At 37.8% G+C, this 18666-nt stretch overlaps 1 protein-coding gene across 3 annotated transcripts in view; it reads left to right on the top strand.

Moving 5' to 3' along the window:
* The window catches only part of LPGAT1 (lysophosphatidylglycerol acyltransferase 1), a 61801-nt gene that overhangs the window by 192 nt on the left and 42943 nt on the right, over window positions 1-18666 (top strand). The window contains exons 1-2 of one of the 3 annotated variants that reach the window (XM_007451316.1): window positions 156-941; window positions 1074-1338. In XM_007451316.1, the coding sequence (XP_007451378.1) occupies window positions 1101-1338 (238 nt within the window). In that variant the 5' untranslated portion in view covers window positions 156-941; window positions 1074-1100. Of the gene's footprint in view, window positions 1-155; window positions 942-1073; window positions 1339-18666 lie in introns of those variants that run through there. The other 2 variants (XM_007451315.1, XM_007451317.1) reach the window with 2 other exon arrangements.

Below are 18666 nucleotides of genomic sequence, written 5' to 3' on the forward strand. Positions count from 1 at the left end.
CCCCCCGGCTGGTAGCCGTGGTAGCGGCGGTGGTGGCCGATCTCGGCGCCGGCCGAGAAGCACTCGGGGCACAGCTCGATGTCCTGGCACTCGGTGCAGCGGAAGCGCAGCGGGCTCACCTCGGCCAGGCAGTACACGCAGTACTTCTTACCGAGCTCCGCCATCTTCCCCCGCCCGCCGCCCGCGCCCGCCGAGGTGAGCCCGGCGCGCGGGCCGAGACCGCCGCCCTAACGCTTCCACATCGCGGAAACCGCGGCGGGCCCCACCCGCCCCCTGAGCTCTGCCGTCGCCTCCTCTTCCCCGCTTCTTTCATCATCCCTGGTTTCCCTGCCCTTTGGTCGGGGACGGTGCGTGCTCCTCATCCCTGGCCCTTTGCCTCCACCTCCTTCTGCTATTGCTCCCCTCCCCCTACTCCTGTCCTTAACCCTTTTTTCCTTATTATCGCCCACTTTCTTCCTCTCACCCTTTTGCCTTCTTTTCTGCCGCCCCGCTTTTTTTCTGTTTTTTAAAAAAAAAGGAACACAAGACCCGATTTGCCGCAAATGAACAATTTTAACTCTTTTTGCTAACGCGAGAGACCTTTTAAAGGAATGAATCAGTGCAGGAAGGGTCGTGGTGAGGGTACCGAGGTCGCAGTGTCTGGGAGATCTGATCTAGAGGTCCCCGTTTTCGTCTTCTTTTCACTCGTATAGTCAGTTGGGAGATAGATAACTGAGCGTGTGTGAAGCAAGTGGGTCTATTTTTCTTCGTTAAAGTCCAACAGAAGACTGCAGTCCGACGCGGTGCGGGCCGGCCACAGATTAGTTGGTGGGAATAGTGTTATCATTTGCTAAATATATTATGACATAGCTGTGCCTCCGTGAACAGCTCCCTTGACCTTGTGCGGCTCCTCCTCCCTTGCTCTCTGTCCCCCTCTGGAATTTCCCGGACAGATCGCCGAGGTAATACACTAGGAAAGCTTAGACCCTCGATTTTTTCATTTATTTTTGTGCTGGAGGTGATTTCTCTGTTGGTGACTATCTAGATGTGTTTAATCCATTTTCCTTTTTAAATGAATTTTCTTTTCATCTCAGAAAGACAGGACAGTCTCCAATGTGAGAATGGCTGTGACTTTGGAAGAAGCTCCGTGGCTGGGCTGGATCTTGGTGAAAGCCCTGATGAGATTTGCCTTCATGGTCGCCAACAACCTGGTTGCTATTTCCTCCTACATCTGCTATGTAATTGTGCTTCAGCCCCTTCGACTGCTGGACAGTAAGCGGTTCTGGTATATTGAAGGAATCATGTACAAATGGCTTTTAGGAATGGTGGCTTCTTGGGGATGGTATGCTGGATATACAGGTAAGAGTGAGAGCACTTTTTTAATGCATATGAAAAATTTTGTAATGTTATGCTTAAGTCAGGAGCCATGATTAAAAAAAAAAAATATATATATATATATATATATACACATATATTACACTTTGGGTGGAAGATGCTTTGACTATTGAAAAATAAATAGAAAACAATTCTATTGAGTTGTTTTTTTCCAGAATCCTAATTTAGGAAGAATGATATTTTCAGAAGTATAATTTTGTAATTATATATTGATAAATTCCTTAAATAATGTTTTAAAATGATTGATGTCTATTAAAACCAGTATGTGAAAGCTCTCCTAGAGGAGTAGGAGTGAGTTTTATAGGGGCTTCAGGGCTTGGAATATGAAGAGGTGAGATATTTAGCCCATAATCATTGGGCATTAAGAAAAAGTACTGAGCCCCATTTGTGCTAAGATAGTTTAATAAGTTTTTTCACAGTGTGTCGTACTGTGTTCACATTTGAAGCCAAGCAAAAAACGGCTTTCTTTTCTGTTATGTGTTTCTTTTGTTTACTAGAATCTATGTTTTATCTCATAATTCTATATTAGAATATTAAGTATAAGAAATTAAGTTTTATCCCTGTTAAGCTAATTTATCTTCTTAGTGTCTTTTAATAGATTTTTATTAATTCTATTCTGAAGCGAACTTTTAAAGAACTGAATAAGTAGTGTTTTTTTTCTGTTTATAAGCCTTATGTGCTTTGAGAACTTATGCCCCTGCTGTGAAAATTCTCTATTGTTTATTATATTTATTTGACTTTTTTCCTCTAAGAATTAGGATAAAGAAAAAGACACTGAGGTTTCTGGCATTTGTCTTAGACATTGAGACTTTATCATAGAATTTTATAGCTGATAAGCTCCTTAGAGATAGTGCTGCAGGTGCTGTAGGTCGTATCTTGGAAGAGTGAGGAGGGTACTCTTAGGGTGGAACTGCACTGCAGTTCCCCACTGAAAATTTTCTGTCTCCCTCTTTCCTGCCCAGGCTACATCTCCAGATTTTATCCACACATGTGAGGGCACTGACAGTACACAGCTTTTATGGAGTCTGACAGTCTCTTGCTAGATCAGAGTGCTCTTAGTTGCCCCAGATGAAGCCTTTTCTCCTTCTGTCAATGCCATTTATTATTCTGCAAGACCTGAAGCCTGGGGAATAGTGTAGGCATTGCTTCTTTGTTATGTGTCTTGTTGAGATCCCAATGCTCTTTAGATACAGTAGGTGAACTTTGAGTCCTTTTTTTGGGACCTGGTGGTAGCAGTAGTAGTGGGAGAGAAAAAAAAATGAAGTTTTCATCTGTGGTGTTGAATTCTTACCTGAACTGCACTGCTGTCATAGAATTGCTTTGCTCTGTATAGTCTGAGCTTTCCCCAGTATGCTATGCGGTATCAGTGGCTTTGTTCTTCGCACAGTATACTTAAGTTTGCTTGTTTTAAACGAGCTCATAGTATTTTTCGATACAAGTTCTAGAAGTTCACTCTACTTAAAAATAATGAAATTACTGAAACACTTGTGCCTGTGTGTGTGTTTGTGGAATATTTGCGTATAAGTATTAGCATGATGAGAAGCTTGAAAAAAATAATTTGGCATTTACCTTGAGATTGTAAGGAGTGCAGTGGTGCTGATTGAAGTTAAAGTTAGTTATCCTATGGCCACAGCAAGGCTGCAGTGTATTTTTAAGCATATTTTCTTGGGGAGTCTCCTCCTTGCTGCCTATAGAACTGCGCATTTTCTTTTGCCACCTGCTTGGAAGGTGGTCTTGGCATGATCTGCATATTTTAGTCTCTCTGAAGCATCTGCTCTTCTTCAAGCTACTGCTTTTTGACCATTTGATCAGTTGGTCTCATTTAAATATAGGATATTTTAGTATGTACATTTTAAATGGTCTTTCTATAAGTAGAATACTTCTGGAGGGTCTGGTCATAACAGAGCACAGTCAAGAGGTCAAGCAAATGTAGGAATGACTTTTGTTGAAAGCCACGACTGGGTCTAAAGAAGCAAACATAAGCAAGGGTTGGTGAGCAGATGTTCCCAGAAGAGTCTAGGACGTTGTATTAGGCTTTGTATAGATTATGTGTTTTATTTCTTACCTTTGTATCAAGAGGAGGGTGGGCCTAAGTTGTTTTTTTTCCCCTTTCCCTGTGCTTAAGTTTCACAGATGGAAAATTGAATGTTGCCAAAGGAATCCTGTTCAGCAGATCTAGTATGTTCACGTTCTAGAATAAAAATTGCCAAACTTTGTTGAAAAGCCACTTCTGAGGAAACCTTAAATGTTAGTTAACTAAATATTAATTAGGAAGCTGAAAATTGAATATTGGTATAGAATATATTTTCAAATTGTGTCATTCTGTCTAAGGTAAGTCAATTACTCAGCTTTCCTGCTGAGGACTTAAGTTAATTATCTAATCTACACTGCCCCAAATGGTAGCTGCCAGCCGTATATGGCTATTTAAATTTAAATTAATTAAAATGAAATAAATTTAAAACTCAGTTTCTCAGCCACACCAGTCACATTCCAAGTGCTTGGTACTAGGTGGCTAGTGGCTACTGTATTGGACAGTGAGATAATAGAACACTTCCATCATCACAGAAAATTCTACTGGATGGAGCTGATAAACAATAGGTATGACATTCTCCTTTTTCTTAGGAAAAAAATGCATTTTATCTTTATAAAAGAATATTTTTCTCAACATAGTTCTAAACAGATTTCTTTGGGGGAGGACAGGAAGGTTTATTAAAGTTTTATAAAATTGTCCTTTAATTTGAGGCAAATGTCACAAAAAATGAGTCCTTTAAACTCAGACATGCTTCTTGGATGGGGAATGGTGAGGCTAGTAAGCCCAAGAACTTGACTGAACGTTCTTGTACTTAATCTGCATTCTCAGAGCTGGAGTACTGTCTGTGGACACAGAGGAGGGAAAGGGATTTTCTGGTCTTTCTGCGTGTTTCTGACTTTACATCTGTTCAGGGGAATACATTTCTTGAAATAACTGAGAATGTTGGGGTTTCTTCATCTCTAATATGCAGCTAGGTAGTGATGACTGTTGTTATCATATTTCCTTTAGTGGGAAGTGCTGTATAAGCATCTTATGTTGAGGAGAAGTTGTGTACTGCCTTGCTCTCTTATTTCAAGAGCAAACCAAAAAACCTATTACCTTAATTAATGATTCACTTCTACATGCTTTATTCAGATCTGGGATAAATCAGTACACTCCCCTGCCCTCAATTTAAGTGAAGATTGGCAAATATCAGTGAGAGATTTTGTGAAAATAAGATGTTTATTTTGATTTTCATTCACTTATTTTAATAAATTCATTGTTCCCCATCCAAACACATTTAATTAAAGTCTCTTACACAGAATAATTTTAAAATATTCAATGTAAGTGGAAGCTCCAGAATTTCTTGTGTAGAATGATGAGAATCTTTTGGGCCAGTCTGGCTGGAAGAGAGCTGAGGTGTCAGGGGACTTGCCACCAAGCCCCCTGTTTTTGCTTAGCAATAGCTGTTTCCCTTAGATAGGGTATTTACTTTAGAGAAAGCTGATGGAGATTAGGTTTAGCTTCCTCCCACTCCCCAAGTGACAGCTGTCATGGCTCTATGTTAGTCTTTGGGGGTTATTTGATTATTTGATAGTGTTTTACTTTTTTTTGCTGAGACATTCGTTGTGTGAGAAAAATTAATTATTAGGAATTATATCTGACTTTGACATTTTGGAGAGAGTTTTAAAATATATCTTCTAGAGCAGTATTTTTCCACCTTTGAGTCATAAACCAACTTAATGTGTCAAGATGAACATTTTAAAAAAGTGAAATAGAAAATAATTAAATAGAAAATATCAGAAGTGTACGTGTCTGTACTGGGTAGTGCTACAGAATACATTTTTTACTATGAGTCCTGTCAACATTTGAAAGGCATTGTTCTCGTGGAAAAGAGCACTGAAATTTAGGAGAATTCTGGGCATCAGCTGTCTTGATCTAGCTTTAACTTTAGCATCTCTACTTAACTAGTAGGAGGGAGATCCTTACTTGCTCCGTGCCCACTGGGCTGTGAGCTCTCTATAGACAGAGATGTGGTCTTCTTTACAACCCTAGAGCCCGGTTCATTGCCTGGTGCTCATAGGGTACTCTGTAAGTGTCTAAATGTTTCTTGAACGATCCCTTCTTTCATTCTTGGTCCCACCTGAGCTGCCTTAGCTGCCTGCCTTCCTGATCTTGATAACAGACCTTTCAGGAAGGTAGGCAGCTAAGGCAGCTCAGTCTGTAATCAAGATCATTGCAATCCACAGAATATAAACCCTGAACTGGATCGTGTTTTTCTCACACGTGCACACACACACACACACACACACAAAACCTACAATACCACATTTGTTAATTTAACACACCTTAATTGAGCTTACATTATGTGTGGGAACAGGTGCCCTGGAGGTGTTGAGATGCATAAAGACATAATCACTGACTTTAAGCAGTTCACAGTAGCCTTGGTGGGGAAGACAGTGCCAACAACAATGAACACATCCTGGTATAATGCTCTGATGGAGATGTACCATGAGATGGAAGAGGAAGGGCTCCTGATCTCGCCCCAGGGGTAGGTGGTAGCAGAGAGGGAGTAGGGCATTTAGGAAAGGAGCAGCTTTACATTCTTTTTTTTTCCATTAGGGAAATATTTCTCTGTGGGGCTAATTCTATCATCAGTAATTATAATAGATTTAAAAGATTTGAATAATACATCAGTTTGAAATTTATATCTTTGTGATGATAATATTAGCTAACATTTATTGCAATATAAGCCAAGCAGTGTGCTAAGTGTTTCAGTCATTTAATGCTCACAACAGTCTTATCAGGTTGGTACTATTATTATCCCCCCTTTTGTTATTGATGTTGAAATTGAAGCAGATTTCACAGTTACTTCCTCTTATGCATTAACTGAGTTGGTGCTGCCACAAGTGTATTTTTCTATTTATAGAGCCGTTATTGACCTTTATATAATATTCCTAGAATGTTTCTTAATTTTTACTACCCATATTTTTGTTTCTGAGGCATGAAATCTCTTTCTGAAGCTACAGATCTTTAACACCTGAAAGCAATATTATAGCTGTGGATTTCTGCAAGAGGTTAAAAAAAATTGTTGCTTCAACAGAATAATTTGTAGTATACTATAAATTTCATAAAATGCCACTTCCTTAAGATTCAGAGAACAACTCAAATTTTAGTATTTGAGTGCTTGACAGTAGATTGTCATCAGAATAAGGAGTTACTGCATGCTTTTAGATCGACAGCTTATCTTGACATAAATCCAGGTGAGGAGTTTTCAGTAGTGTTTTGATTTTTATATGGAAAAATTTTTACATACCATTATACCATTTATATACCATTACCATTTTTATATGGAAAAAATTTTATATACCATTAAAGGTAAATATTACTAAATTCTTTAAACTCAGAAATTTGATATCTAGTTTTATTTCAAAAACTGTATATAATTGAGTAATTTGTTATAGTTTTTAAAAATATATAAGGCATATTCATTCATGTACACATACCCTATACATGCACTATTACAGAAGCATATGAAACGTTATTTGCAATTTTTGTTTATAGGTAAGACTTCAGATTCTGGAGTCAGAGCTGGGTCAAATAATTCCTACTTTCTTTTTTTTTACATTTGCCGTGTATATCTTTGCCCATCCTTTTGTTTTCAAACTATTTAAATTATTTTGTATCTCTAAATCAGCATGGAGATAGGTTTTGCTTTATGAGTCAATTTTGAAAATCTCTTTCAATATGAGTTGAATCCATTTACATTTATTGATATGTCAGACATGTTTTGTCTGGGCTCTGTCATTGTATTTTGTGTTTTCTGTTTTTAATTATATAAATGTTAAGTCTTTCACTGTGTAGTCTTTCTTTGCTTTTTTGTTCTTTTGATATTTAGAAAGGTTTGTATTTTTGTCTTATTAGTTACTTTATAAGATATTTTTAGTTCTCTATTCATAGTAACTATTAGCTTTTTTCTATGAAGAAAGGTAAAATTCTTTTTAAATACTCTCTCTTCCCCTTTCTCTTCTGCATCACCCAGTTTTAGTCAATAGTGAATAGTATTTATTCACAATTGTATTTACATTTGCACTGTTATGTATGCTTTTACTTCTGCTGCTTCATTTGTGAGCTTTAAGGCTATCTGTGGACTCCCAGCTGTTGCATCAAGGTAAGCAGTAAGTTTATTGTACTTCCTGCTCACTTTCTCCCTTCACCCAATTTTTGTTATTTGCATTTATACATTGTTATAGCCTATAATGTTTGTGTTCTATTTTATCACCTGTATCTCTTTCTGTTTTGGTCTTAATTTTTCAGTTAAATATATTTAATGCTCACCCAGGCACTTTTGCAGAAGTTTTTCCCAGTTATCCTGCAGCTGGTTAAAGTTTATCCTCTGGTAATTTCTCAATAACGAGTCATGAAAATAATATGGGACTATTATTCTTACAACATTTTCAGAACTTCTTTTTGTTGCTTTACACTTAGGATGGTTTAGCAGGTATAAAATCCTTGGCTCACTCTTTCTTTCCTTGAGTATCTTACAGGTGTTGTGCAGATGTATTCTGGCATTAAATGTTGCTGTAGAGATGTGTGAAGCCAACTTGAATTTTTTCCCATGATTAATGATTTGATCTTTTTGCCTATTGGCCCCAAAGGATTCTCTCTTTGTCTCTAATATTTAGTAATTTTACTAGGATATGGTGGTATAGGATATACTGGCACATGTGTGCCTTTTAATATGTAGATTCAAATCTATTTTATTTCAGGAAAGTTTTCTTTAATTATAACTTTAAATATTTATTTTGTTTGATCATTTTGGTTTTCTTTCTTGGTGACCCTAATTATAGGTCTGTTGGATCTCCCTTTGTATATCTTTTTTGTTTATTATTTTCTCTTTAATCCTTTTAAACACTTTTTCATTTGTTTGTTTCTGTCTTTAATGTCTCTTACTGTGTCTTCTGCAGTGTCTCTTTGTTCTGCTTTCAGTTTCTTCTTCATTTCTGTGATGCTTTTGTTTTTTCTTCTGTTTCTTCCTTGAGTTCTGCCAATTCATGCTTCCTTTGTTCCTGTTGTCTAGACAGTTCTTCCTTGAGTTCTTATTTTATTTATGCTTTGTGAGCTTCTTCATAGTGGGGTGGCTTCACTGATTTTCTTAAATTCATGCAAGAATATTTAGTTATAGTTTTTATCTTCTCCATTGTAATGTTTTTCTAGCAGTATTGTTTGACAGCTGGTACGTTATGCCGCTCGTTTCTACCATTTTTCTTATAGTATCTCCAAGTCAGTGCTGTGCCAGTTACCTTTTTATTCCCTGTGATTTAGTGAATTGGATTTTCCTCAGTTATTTGTAGGAGGTGTGGGTGGGGCCAAGGTATATTTCCAGATTTCTGCCTCAGAGATAGTTTTTTTTACATATGGCGCCTGGGTGTGTTCTCTGTGTTGCCACAAGTCCTCTGCCTCTCCAAACCAGACTGAGTCTAGGAGGGTTTTTGCCACCAATTCTGGACTTCCCACTCCTTCCTTTGCAGCTGTGACTGGAGGGACACAGCCACAGCATGCCAGTGTAAATCCCTCTCCTTAAGAATGTGTGTTTTTGCTGTTGCTTTCTGAGATCTGCCATTATTGGGCCCTACTCATCACATGCCACACGTTCTGTCTCTGCTCTCCACTCCCAATATAGATTCTGTCTGATATCAGCTTTGTTTGATCTCAGTCAGATCTCATGTTATTTTGGAGTTTTTATATTTTTCTTTTTCTCCTAGGTTTGCTGGAAAAGTTTTGTGCGGTTTTCTTTTCCTCTTTCTCCTTGTTGCTATGTATATTTTCCAGGAAGATTCACGTCTATAACTCTACTGTGTTCATGCCAGAAAATGCAACATAAGACTTTTATTCAACTATGTAATTATAATTCAGTCAACTCTGTCTCCATTCTAATGCATTACTAGTTGATTATTATAAAATGGAGACCAACTTTATTTCATAATTAATTTTCTTTAAGGTCTGTCCAAAAGCAAGAAATAGCCTCCCCCAATTTTTTTTCCTCCTAAACTGTTTTGGGTTTTGGTTCTCAAACTGTTTTGATTCTTGGAATACTTATCACTGGAGTATAGTTAAGATATCCACTCTGTTTCCACTTGGCTACAGTCAGAAAATGTCACCAAAATGAATGGAAGAAGTGAGTTACCTTTGATACTTGAGTAAGGAATATGAATGAAATGTAACATTACTACTGCTCTCTAGGGTCTGGTCTGTAGACCACCTTGAAAACTTTAAGGATGACTAGTGCCCCCAAACTTTGAAAATATATTTATAGTATATTATAATGATTAAACATATTAAGTATATATAATATATTAGTAAAATAAAAAGTGTATTATCTCTATTAAATATAGTATATTTATAGTTTATCTGTTACAAACTAGTTTCAAGAGTTTCTTTTCAGAGTTTGCAGACCAGTGGCCATATTCAGCAGCTGATGGGCTTTATTTGACCTTCTCAGTATTTCAACTTTTTTTTTAATTAGTTGCCAACATTTCAAAATTAGGGGGATTTCACAAAACATGAAAGATAAAACCAAGATTTCCAGCTCTTGAGAAATTAGAAATCTGGCTGTGTGGGGCTCTCACATCTGGCAGCAATTTGCTGGAGCTAAGTGACGACCGCCTCCTTTAGATGGGCCTGTGCTCTCCACTTCACCCAAGAGCCCACGCCTTCCTTGTTTTCCTCTGGACCTGCTTTGCTCGTTTACATTACCTGCCTGGACCCCAGAGGCTCAGATGATGTTCATTTAAAAATACTCAAGTAACAATTGCTAGGCTATTTCTGCCGGGCATGTGATAGTTTTGCATTTATATGCCTTAATAGTGCCTATATACTAATGAGTTCTACCATTAAAACTGAAAGCTTGTTAGTGACCTCAGCTGCTGATTTCATGTAGCAGAGGCATGCGATGAAAACTGAAAAATAAAGTTCCATTAGTAAGAACTGTGGTCACGGGTTTTTCAAGTTTCATGTACCATATTACTAGCCTAGTGAAATGTTTCCTGTTATTTGTGCACTCATTAATTAGTAGAATGTCTCAATTCTTCTTTTGAATATAGTCATATAAAAATCTAGATTATTAAAAATTGGTTATTCTCTTTGCTTTTCATGTTTTGAATATGAAAAACAAAGCAAGTCTAGTTGATTTCTTTCTTTAAATTATAGTGCAGATAATTTAAAAATAGTATTGTAAAAAGCATGCATAAATTTTAGTTATGAGGTTATACTTTTTCTTAAGGTTTGGTAGATCTGATCAAATTTTGCTAGTAAAACACTTTTCCCCAAACTTTTTTCTTTTTTTTTTTTTTTTTTTGGTACACGAGCCTCTCACTGTTGTGGCCTCTCCCGTTGCGGAGCACAGGCTCCGGACGCGCAGGCTCAGCGGCCATGGCTCACAGGCCTAGCCGCTCCACGGCATGTGGGATCTTCCCGGACCGGGGCACGAACCCATGTCCCCTGCATTGGCAGGCGGGCTCTCAACCACTGCGCCACCAGGGAACCCCCAAACTTTTTTATTACTCATTAAACTTTAAGAAACCATTATGAATCAGGTATATAAACACATTTTGCATATGCTATTAACTTGGAGTTTACATTATTTGACACTTTAAGGGATAAAACACCTGTAAATTTAAACACATCAAGATGTTTTTGAATCATCAAAAGACTAAACTATGATCAATATAACTTTACTATATATGTTAAAAATTTATATATACATATATAAATTGAGATAGAATTCACATACCATAAATTTCACTATATTTAACAAGTAAATGGTTTTTACTATAGTCACAATATTGTACAACCATCAGCGCTGTCTAATTCTAGAACATTTCATTACCCCAAAAGAAACCCCAAACCCTTTAGCAGTCACTCCCCATTTCCTCCTCCGTTCAACCCCTGGCAACCTCTAATCTCTACTTTGTATGGATTTGCCTATTCTGGACCTTCATATAAATGGAATTGTACAGTATTTAGCTTTATATGTCTGGCTTCTTTCACATAGCATAGTGTTTTCAAGGTTCATCCATATTGTAACGTGTCAGTACTTTATTCCTTTGTATGTCTGAATAATATTCCATTGTATGGATAGACCACATTTTGTTTATACATTCATCAGTTGATGAACATTTGGGTTGTTTCCACATTTTGGCTATTGTGAATAATGCTTCCATGAACATTCATATACAAATTTGGGGGTGAACATATGTTTTCAAATCTCTTGGACCTCAGAGTCCAATTGCTGGGTCATATGATAATTCTATGCTTAACTTTTTGAGGAACTGCCAAACTATTTTCCATACCAGCTGTCCCATTGTACATTCCTACCAGGAGCGTAGAAGAGTTCCAATTTCTCCATATCCTCACTAATACTTATTATTTTCTGGGTTTTTGTTGTCGTTGTTGTTTTAATTTGGCCATTGTAGTGGATGTGAAGTGATAGCTCATTGTGGTTTGGATTTGCATTTCCCTAATGACTAATGATGTTGAGCATCTTTTCATGTGCTTATTAGCCATTTATATGTCTTTAGAGAAATGTCTATTCAAATCCTTTGCCCATTTTTAAATTGGATTATTTGTCTTTTCAGTATTGAGTTATAAGATTTTTTTCTGTATTTTATATACTATACCCTATCTATTTTTTCACTGGTTGCTTGTGCTTTTCGTGTCATCTAAGGAACCACTGCCTAATCCAAGGTCACGAAGATTTACACCTATGTTTTCTTTTAAGAGTTTAGGTTTTATGCTTAGATCTTTGATCCATTTTGAGTTAATTTTTCTATATGGTGTAAGGTAGGGGTCCAAACTTCATTCTTTTGCATGTGGAGGATATCCAGTTGTTCTAGCATTGTTTGTTGAAAAGACTGTTCTTTCCATATTGAATGATCTCGGCACCCTTGTTGAATATCAGTTGGCCATATGGGTTTATTTCTGGCCTCTCAATTCTGTTCCATTGATCTATATGTCTGTCCTTATGCCAGTACCACGCTTTCTTTATTACTATAGTTTTGTACTAAGTTTTAATGTTAGGTATATTTTGCTGTATTTTAATTCTTTAAAAATTCATGATCCTTTTTGATATGTATAATGACTTCAATAATGAGGCTAGTTCACTAATCAGAGCTAGTTTAAAGCTGTTTTGGATTTAAAAGTGTTTACTGAAAACCGTGTTTTTCAATAATTAACATGCATAATTGGGTTAAATCACCCCTTTTTACCTCTGTGTTGAGGAAATGCTTACTAGTTATGTATTTCACTAGGAGTTGTCTTAGAAATAGTGTGGTTAGGAATAACAATATTTCTTTCCTGTTGCTCTGTCAAGAAAACAGGACCTTAGTTGTAGAAGTATCTTGTGTGATTGATCAAATCAAATGCTTAATGACTGTATTGCCAGTTAGCAAAGTTATTGATTTGTATAACACTGTGTTAGAGAGTGTGATTTAGATTAATTTCTACCAAAAGGATTTTTGGCATAGTTTCTACTTTGATGGATGGCTTTGGGAATAGTTGAGTTTGCTATGAACTATGTGTTCAAAATGCTCCTGCGAAAAGTTTTCTGAAAAATGGAGCTCAATATACAGATTTCCCGCTCATGTGATGGTTCCATTTTTTAAAGTTAATTTAATTTTAAAGTTAATTGAGGTCTTTGCAGAGAAGAAAATTAACTAGAAGCTAAATTTATGTTGTAGGATAAAGTATGGATTACATGGATAAGGAAAAAGGGTGTCATTTTGAATGAGTCACAGGCTGTTTTTTATGGGTGGGATAGAATTAGTCTTTGTATATGAGAGGCTAAATTAGGCAGTCATTTTAAAGCTGAAGTAATCATTTAAAGCTGCTTTAAGCCTCAAATACTTATATACAGGTGTTGTATTTTTAACAAATAATAGTTATTGCTAAATAAGTATGATATTGGAGACAGCACGACATATTAGAAAAAAACATTGACCTACAAAACATTTTTTTAAATTTATTTATTTTTGGCTGCGTTGGGTCTTCGTTGCTGTGTGCAGGCTTTCTCTAGTAGCCTCGAGCGGGGGATACTCTTCCTTGTGGTGCGCGGGCTTCTAATTTCGGTGGCTTCTCTTGTTTTCAGAGCATGGGCTCTAGAGCGCAGGCTCAGTAGTTTTGGTGCACGGGCTTAGTTGCTCCACGGCATGTGGGATCTTCCCGGACCAGGGCTCGAACCTGCATCCCCTGCATTGGCAGGCGGATTTTTAATTACTTCGCCACCTGGGAAGTCCCAAAACATTAACTTATGAGTTAGTATGAGTTTGAGTCCTGCTACCACCCATTGTTAGTTGTATAACTAGTTACAGTTACTAGTTACTTAACTTACTGAACTAGTTACTTAACTTCTCTGAGCCTCAGTTTCACCATCTTTAAAAATGGAGGTTATAATATTTATCTCTTGTGAAGCTTAAATGTAAAGTGAATAGCATGATGTTTCTATAAATAATAATATTATTATTATTACCATTATTATTATCATTATATTAATGCCTAGGAAAACAATTATATTAACCTTTGGGGGAAAGGTATGTCTAAATGAATAAAAGCTAACTTTATGGAATAGTTTTAGAAATACATTTGAGGATATTCACACTTAGCTAATAGTATATCTCAATATAGTTCTTGTGCTGTAATCAATAAATAAAAATAATTTATTATTAGTAATTTAAGCCATAGTCTAATTAAAATATTAACTGAATTTTATGTTTGTAAATTATGAAATGCTTCAAAGCAATTTATGTTTAACTACATTCTAATTCATTCAGTCACCTATTCTAATACCAAATATTTGAGTGCCTTCTCCGTCAAGCACCATGCTGCTGGTGGAAATAAAACAGTGACAAATAAAGCAGGACAGCTCCTGTTGACTTTTTCATGTGGGAGACAGAAGGAGTCACATGATAACCGTGTAATCACAAGTGTGAAAATAACAAGTATAGAGGCTATAAGAATAAGTAACAGAGAGCTTGTTATGGAGAAGATGGTGGCAGGGAGGAATGGCCTCCTTGAGAAAGTGATATTGAGACTCAGACTTCACGTATGAGTGGACCAGGTGATGCTGGGGGAGGGGCCACATATACAGAGGATGAAAAGAGTTTGTCATGTTTGAGGAACAAAGGGAAGGCCAGGTTGGCTGCAGCATGGAGTGAATGAAGAGCAGAGTAGTAGGTGTGGTGTTGTTGGTGGGGGTGAGCCGATGAGGCCAAGTCCACTGAGGCCTTGTAGTGCTTACTGAGGATTTTGAAATTTATCCTAAGAGGAAACAATGCAAGGATTTTAAGCAAGGGAATGATGAACCCAGGTTCGTATCTGAAATTTGTAACGATGAAATCAGATTCGTATCTGTAATTCTGCCTGTTTTGTGGAAATGGACTAGAGAGAAGTGAGAGTGTGCAGGCGATACCCTCTGGAAGAGTCTCAGCTTCCCCAGGTGAGGGGATAGTTGCTTGGTCCAGGGGTGACGGCAGTGGAGATGGAAAGGAGTGAACTAATTGGAGAGTTTTATAGGAGGAAATCTGTCAAGACTTGCTGAGGGATTGAACATAAAGGATGGAATACATGCGCAGGTGACGGGGGTGACCATGAGGTTTCTGGTGTGAGATGCTGGGTGGATAGGGAAGCCCACAGAAGGAGCAGTGTTGAGAGGAAGGATGAAAATTGAGCACAGGCTGAGTGAGAAGCATCTAAGTGTAGCTCTGAAGTAGACATGGATATGCAGTCTAGAACTCAGAAGAGAAACCTGAGCTAGAAAGATAAATTGGGAAATTACCAATGGTATTTAAAGCCATAGAGATGGGTGGGTTCACCTAGGGAGATTGTAAGTACTGAGTGATGAGAGGCCCAGGGTCAGACTCTGAGGGCATGCCAACATTTGGAGGTCGGGGAGAGGAGGGTGGTAGAGCCTGGGAAGGAGCAGCTAGAGAAGTAGAACGAATGCCTGCCCTACAAGTGTGTGTCAGAGTCAGCAGTGTTCCAGGGCTGGGGCTCTGCATGAGAGCTGCTGAGAGTTTACCTTTTGTAAGATGAGAGCTGGTTTAGCCTTTCATTGATTTGGCAAGAGCAGCTTTGTTGAGGTGGTAGAAGTGGAAACTAGCTTGGAGTGGGTTGGAGATGAATGTGACTGGAGGAGCTAAAATGGAAACATGAATGTATGACTTTCCAGAAGCGTGGCTCTGAAGGAATAGAGAGTGACAGTTGCAGGAGAGAAATTGGGTCAAGGGAAGGCTTTAAAATTTTTTTTTAAGATTTAAAAGTTTAGCTTTCAATCCACTTAGAGTTGTACCTGATGAAACCAGGGTCATTTACTTACATGCCTCAGGTATTTAGGAATCTCTTCTAAGACTGAGTGAGAGAAAGCTTATCAGGGCTCCATGATATGATGAAACATGGAAAGCACTTAGATGCTGGCTCTGGTGACAGAGGCAGGCAGCAAGGCAGGGCCTCCATAATTTGATCCTGTTCTCAACTCTTATTCAGTAAGGCTGCTTTCCCTTCGCCCCTCTGCATTTTCTCATTGATATTCTTCCTGTCCCTAAAATCTGTTCTTCACTTTCTTTGAAAATTTATCTCCTTATCTAAGCCTATGATGTCCTTGCCCCCTACTCCAGTTTCTACTGTTTCCTTCTTTCTGAACCTCTTTGGCATCTACTCTGTAACTGTGGTTATGAACCTTTGGGCTGAGAGTTTCAGCAGTGCTTCAGAGTTCTCTCAGGGGGCCGAGAATCCATACACATATTAAGTAACATCTGTGGTTGTATAAATAATGGGTCTTATAAGTACATGTTAATACTTTTCAAATACATGTAGCTGCTGTTTTGATTAATAAGAAATCCCTTAAAAGCATTATAGACTTTACAGTTGCTTTTTGTTACAGATCTTTTCACTCATTGCTAAAAAAAACTACTAGCATAGATCTCTGCCACATTTTTTTAAAAATTTAAATTAATTTCAGATTGTTATACCACTCACTTTGAGAAACAGTCTATTAATGATGGAGGGGGTAAATGTTACAAGATATAAAGCCAACTATTTATTAGGCTACTAATCTAGGGCAGTAAGACAAGTGTTGGTGAAATGCTCAGATTTCATGTATCATTTCTCTGTGCTCCGAGTGCCCCGTATTGCCAGGCCCAGGGCTTGTCACATTTTGTGACATTAAAAAAGACTCCTCCTACTTGAAACAGTTAGGACTCACTGCTCTGCAACATAAAATTGTTCAGAATTCTGCTTCATGTTTTTCACTGTTGATTTCACCTTTGCTGTTCCTGACTCCTGAACACGTCAGTTGCTTCAGGGCAGGGGCTGTGGCTCCTTCTTCTTCCTTATACCTTCATGCAGAGGTTGACAAGCTACAGCCCTTAAGCCAAATCCAGCCCACCACTGCCTGTTTGTTTTGCAAGTCCTCTCCAGCTCAGGAGGTTTTTATAGATGACGGTTTGCAACTGATTTTGAGCTGATGATAGGAAACACTAACTTTGAACCCCAATTAAGTAAAATCTTACCCCTCTCAAGAAAGAATTTTATTATTCTCATTAGTAGACCAATATTGCAAAAAGTTGTATTCATTTATTTTTATATTTTGAATTTTGTCAATAAAAAATGTGTAGAAATGTGTTGGAAAACAAATTTGTTATGTAAATACCTATATAATGTCCTCAATTTTGCCTCTTGGCCTGCATAGCCTAAAAGTTTTACCATCTGACCTTTTAGAGAAAAAGTTTACTGATCCTTGCCTTATAGTAGTAGTTCCCAAATTTGTCTGCACATCTGCATTATCAGAGGAGCTTTAACATGTACATACGTGAACTTCTCTACCCTGGAGATTCTGATCAATATATTGAGATGGAGCCTGAGAACCTATATTTCTCACAGGCTATTTAATTGTTTGGGAATCACTGCCTTTTAATGCATTTGTAGGGTTGAACTCCAAGAGATAGTGAAATGAATATTGGATTAGATATCATAGGAAAGCTTGTTATTTTCTTACTTCAATATTTACTAACTATGGGACCTTATCCAAGTAACTACTTGTTCTGCAGGTTTTAAAAAAATTTCTAGTTCCTTTGTTTATAGATGGTTTTGCTTAATCGTCTACATAGTAGATCTTTTACCTTTTGGGGTTCATAAGAACCTCTTCTAGAGTCTGATGAAAGCTCTGCACCCTCCTCTCAGAAAAGTACACCTATATTAATTTCCTATGGCTGCCATTACAAGTGACTACAGAAGCACTTAAAGCAACAGACATTAATTCTGTCACATTTCTGGAGGGCTGAAGTTCGAATCAAGGTGTCAGCAGGGCTGCCCTCCCTGCAGAGGCTCTAGGGAGAGATTCCTTGTCTCTTCTAGCTTCTGGCAGCTCTCAGCATTCCTGGGCTTGTGGCTGCATCACTCCAAGCTCTACCTCAGGGTCCTGTGGCCGCCTCCTCTTCTCTATGTGTCTTCTCTGTGTGTCTCTTGTAAGGACACTTGTCACTGATTGAGGGTCCATCTGGGTAGTCCAGAATTAGCTCCTCTTCTCAAGATCCTTAACTAAATCACATCTTTTACCATATAACGTAACATTCACAGGTTCCAGAGGTTTGACATGGGTATCTTGTGGAGTGGGGGTAGGGAAGCATTTTTTGGCTTACCACAGCACCTTTGCACGTGCTCACAGTTTTACAGACAGTTTCAATAGGTTTACAACTCTTTGAAGTCCATTTATGGACCCTGTGGATTCCAGGTTTGAGCTCCATGCTCAGTGAGAAGAGCTTTACACCTTAGTGTATTCTAGTCTATTTACTGTCTCCTCTATGTCATGTCTCCTATTAATACCGAACTAGAAATGATGTTTTCTTCTTGTGACTTAGATTCTTCAGTTTATAGTATGTTTTTTGAGTTAGTTTCTCTGGTTCCTTTAGGAGCTATTTATCTTCTAATAAGATTTACTGTTAAAATAAAAGCCTTTTCCAATCCCTTTTACTTAATTCTGTTGCAAGGAGACTAACTTCAATGTAAACTATAGATAACTGGTGATCCTTCCAGTGAGAAGAAAAACTTACCTTGATCGAGAACCTGATGTGCCAGACCTTTTAGCAAGTGCTTACATGTGGCTTCCTATAAATATTGAAAGCAGTCCTGAGAGGGAAATAATATCAACCCCATTAAACAAATGAGGAAAGGAAGACTTCTGGAAGTTAGGTAACTTGCTTAATGTGGATGACAGAGCTAGCAAGGGAAAG

The sequence above is a fragment of the Lipotes vexillifer genome, unplaced genomic scaffold (genome assembly GCF_000442215.2).
Source record: "Lipotes vexillifer unplaced genomic scaffold, Lipotes_vexillifer_v1.1 scaffold570, whole genome shotgun sequence".
Classification (NCBI taxonomy): Eukaryota; Metazoa; Chordata; class Mammalia; order Artiodactyla; family Lipotidae; genus Lipotes; species Lipotes vexillifer.